Source organism: Lactuca serriola, chromosome 5 (assembly GCF_051521515.1).
Source record: "Lactuca serriola cultivar US96UC23 chromosome 5, Lser_US96UC23_V15, whole genome shotgun sequence".
In the NCBI taxonomy this organism is placed as follows: domain Eukaryota; kingdom Viridiplantae; phylum Streptophyta; class Magnoliopsida; order Asterales; family Asteraceae; genus Lactuca; species Lactuca serriola.
In genome coordinates, this window is record NC_136412.1 from 262,283,984 (window position 1) to 262,287,657 (window position 3,674).

General features: G+C 34.1%; 1 protein-coding gene across 1 annotated transcript; it reads right to left on the bottom strand.

The window, feature by feature from the left end:
• Positions 1–1,440: 1,440 nt before the first annotated feature.
• LOC145054163 (SNF1-related protein kinase regulatory subunit gamma-1-like) lies at positions 1,441–3,674 on the bottom strand. The gene is made up of 7 exons (XM_079002308.1): positions 3,375–3,674; positions 3,094–3,278; positions 2,911–3,027; positions 2,598–2,756; positions 2,449–2,531; positions 2,175–2,366; positions 1,441–2,089 (listed from the first exon to the last, which is right to left on the bottom strand). The coding sequence occupies exons 1-7, from the start codon at positions 3,613–3,615 to the stop codon at positions 1,708–1,710; spliced, it is 1,359 nt and encodes a 452-aa protein (XP_078858434.1). The 5' UTR covers positions 3,616–3,674; the 3' UTR covers positions 1,441–1,707.

The window sequence follows — 3,674 nt, forward strand, 5'->3', positions numbered from 1 at the left end:
TAACTTGATATGAAGGAGTTCAAAGCGGCGCTTTTGTTGTCTACCCTAAACTTTTATTTGTTTCACTTTCGCCCTAAAATCGGCATAAGTTTCAAAATCCAAAGCTTCAAATTCATTATCTTTTAGCTAATTTTTGACCGAATAGTCGAAAAAACCGCTGAAAAATTAGTTGTTAAATAAAAAGTTATTTAGTAAAAAATGAGGTTTGATAAAAGTAGCTGAAAAAATATGAAATGATATAAAAAAAAACATTTAAAATAATGTGTTTTTATAATTAATTAAGGGTATATTTGGAAACTTTTTAAAAAACTCTTAAAAAGCTAGTGGAAATAGCTTTTTAAAAAGTTAACTTATAAATTATTTTTTGGTTCGCCAAACATGACAACTTAAAAAAACTCGAAAAATAAGCTAGATTTTCAGCTATGTGTGGCGCGTCAAACACAGTCTTAATACGAGAGTGAACATTTTGATCTCACGTGCTTCTTTTGTTTTTCTAATTTTTTTAAACAAATGTTTTTTAAATTTTGATTATCAATCATATATTATACAAGTAATAATTAAAATTTTTTACATAATCGATTTGTGCAATATTTTAGTTAATTTTTGATATTTTTTTTACTAGTTTTGTGTATAGTATATCCAAAAAAATCTTAAATTAAAAATAAATTATAGGTTGAATCGGAGTTTTCAAGTAAAAATAACAAAATTATCACCTCTAGAGGCATTGTTAACTAATTGATCTAAATGGTATATGATATTATTATTTTTTTGAACAGGATATATAATATGATTTATAGAAAAATAGAGGCATTGTTAGCTAATTGATCTAAATGGTATATGATATTATTATTTTTTTGAACAGGATATATAATATTATTTATAGAAAAAAACGCATAGAAAAAATATGTATAAGATATCTAGTGTAGATGTAATACACCATGTTTTATGACAACATGTGAACCTGTTATGTTGGGTTATGTTTAGGTGGAGTCCTGGAGTTATCGATTATGGTGATGGTAACATAACAAGTCTTTTTATTCTTTCTCTTTTTAATTTTTAACATCATTTTCTAATTAATTAAGAAAATTAAGAGTATTTAGATGGTTGGATTTTCTTGTGGTATGATACACCCATAGCTTAAGATTTAAGATTAAATGCAATATTACGTATCTTTTATGAAAAGAATAATAAAACATTTAAAAAAAAATGAAAGAAACCTTCCAAGTTCTGCTCATATCTTTATTAGAAAAAGTGAGATTAACATTGATATAATTTTTATATATAATTTTCTAGTTAAAATTTGGGTTGGGTTGAATTGGATTGCTAATGAGTGATAAATTTTTGATATGATTGAGTTGTGTATTTTAAGGAGAAAGATGATAACCTTTTAATATATAACTGAATTGTGAATGAGATAACCTTTCAGCAATAAAAATAAGGTTTAATAACCAAAACTTCAAACTAGACTATTACCAATCTAATTATTGGTGTTGCCAAATCCAAAAATACAACTCGGAATAAACACTACTCAGGTACTAACGATAGTTATTTGCCTATGTACGTTCATGTACAAAAAAATGGTTAACATTTAACCAAATCAAACATAAAAGTACTTGATGGCACTTAAAACCATATTGTATATCTAATTACAAATTCACATGGGACACACTATATAACATCCAGGAATGGACCATGGTTCAATCATTTTCATTTTAATTGAACCATGGTTCCATCTTTAATGGTGCACCCAGACTCCTTCAAAGCCATGTCAAAAAAACCACCTCCATCAATCCTCGAGTCCATACAAGGGGGAGCAAACTCCACAAGCATGTCCCTCAATGTAAGCACTCCTTTCACTCTTCCACACTCATCTACAAGAAAACTAAAATCACTTTTCTTTTCTGCCAAATTCTTCATAGCTTCCTTCAATGTATCCTTTTCCATGTTTGTAACCGGCGAGTCCATTCTCGGCCCAAACTTGTCTTTCAACACAAGCGTCCCAGCCGATATCAGAGCCCCAAGATCATGGTCAATGTCATCAAGCGCTGGACCCGTGTCTATGTGTATAAATTTTTCCACACTCGTATCCCTGTACACATTAAACACTATTGGTAAACTGATAACTGGTAACTGGTAACCAGTAACCAGTTACTGATAAAAATAAGAGTACATACTCTCTATCGGTAAAAATACGATCGTCAGCCAATAGGCGGTGAATGTCGCTAACGCTGACGCATCCAATGAGTTTCTCGGTTTGTCGTTTCACTACTGCAACCGCACATACTTTTTTCTTCCATAAAACATGAACCGCGTCTGCAATGGTTTGATCGTTATAGATTGAAACAACTTGGTCATTGTGGTCAAACCTGTACAAGTGTCTTTGAAAATTAGCTGAATTGACAAAAGGAAATATATTGGTTAACCAATTTGACAAATATTTCTTTCAACCTGAAATCCGACAATGGTTTATCTGCAATGCTGTCAAACCACTCAAGTCCGCTCGATTGTAGGAGTACATGGTTTACCGAATTCTATCAAAACAAATGTCAAACTTAAGCTTCTATGTTTGGTGTGCATTATTAGGTGAGGATAGTTACCTCGGTAACAAAGCCCACGACTTTTGAACTGGAATGTTGGGTCACGGGGACCACACTTGGCCGATGCTTAGATAACAACAAAAGAACATGAAATAGTGTTTGGTCTCGTTTTACAGGGAACACGGGATCCCACATAAATGATGCTGCTAGTTCGCCTATCTGGAGCATATCAAATAAATGTATATACAACAACACTAGATGGGATTGGGAAAAAGAAGAATCAGATCGGAAGAAAGAAAGAAACAGGGTCTTAGTGATTCATGCATAAGGTATGTAATGTCAATGTTGAAACAGTTTAAAAAGAACACCTGACCTTAGTCTCTGAAACAACTGGAGTTTGATAGAGCAAGGAGAAGAATCCTTGTGGCTTCGTCTTCTTGGATTTTTTAGCATTATCTTTCTCGCTCCCAAAATGATGTTTTTTGAATTCCTAGAATGGAGTGGTTCGTCGAGCATTAAAAAATGCAAAAATAATCAAATCAATGGGAGGAAGTACCTGGAGAGTCCAAAGAACCATATTAGAGAAGCTTATGAACCCAACGTAGGGATGTGAGAACGATGTGGTGAAGGTCGTGGTCGGATCTGGTTCCAAACCGTCTGCAACCAGGGCTCCACTCACATTCTTCTCATACAACATCTTGATCACGTCCTTTACACATTCCTGCGTTCTCACAACCAGAACTGCCATAAATTCAAATCACAACGTCAATCATATCATCCACCCGAAAACCCTAATTTGGTGTTCGTTCATAATGAATTTGCGATTGGAAGGTGTACCTGTGGAGGGGGAATTGTGGATTCCAGGAATGGAGGAGATAGGTATATGATCAAGGAAGAGTTGAAGAGCACTGGCGGCATCCACCGGTGGTGTTGTCGGATTGGAAACACCGGCATCGGAGTCGGTGTCGGAATTGGGATTGGGATTGGAGAGGGTTGATACGATTGCCTCTTTCTTCTCGATGATTCCACCTTTGGAATCGTTCACTATTTCTTCCACCTTTCTCAGATCCATTTGCATTTCTTCTTTTCTTCATGCTTCTGGTTCGGTTATGATATGTTGGTTATGGTTATGGAATG

Excerpts from the sequence above, each read along its gene's own strand:
- LOC145054163 (XM_079002308.1), bottom strand. The coding sequence starts at position 3,615 with ATGCAAATGGATCTGAGAAAGGTGGAAGAAATAGTGAACGATTCCAAA. Across the intron at positions 2,757-2,910 it reads CAGTTGTTTCAGAGACTAAG|ATAGGCGAACTAGCAGCATC; the intron begins GTCAGGTGTTCT and ends GATATGCTCCAG. Across the intron at positions 2,367-2,448 it reads AAACCATTGTCGGATTTCAG|GTTTGACCACAATGACCAAG; the intron begins GTTGAAAGAAAT and ends ACACTTGTACAG.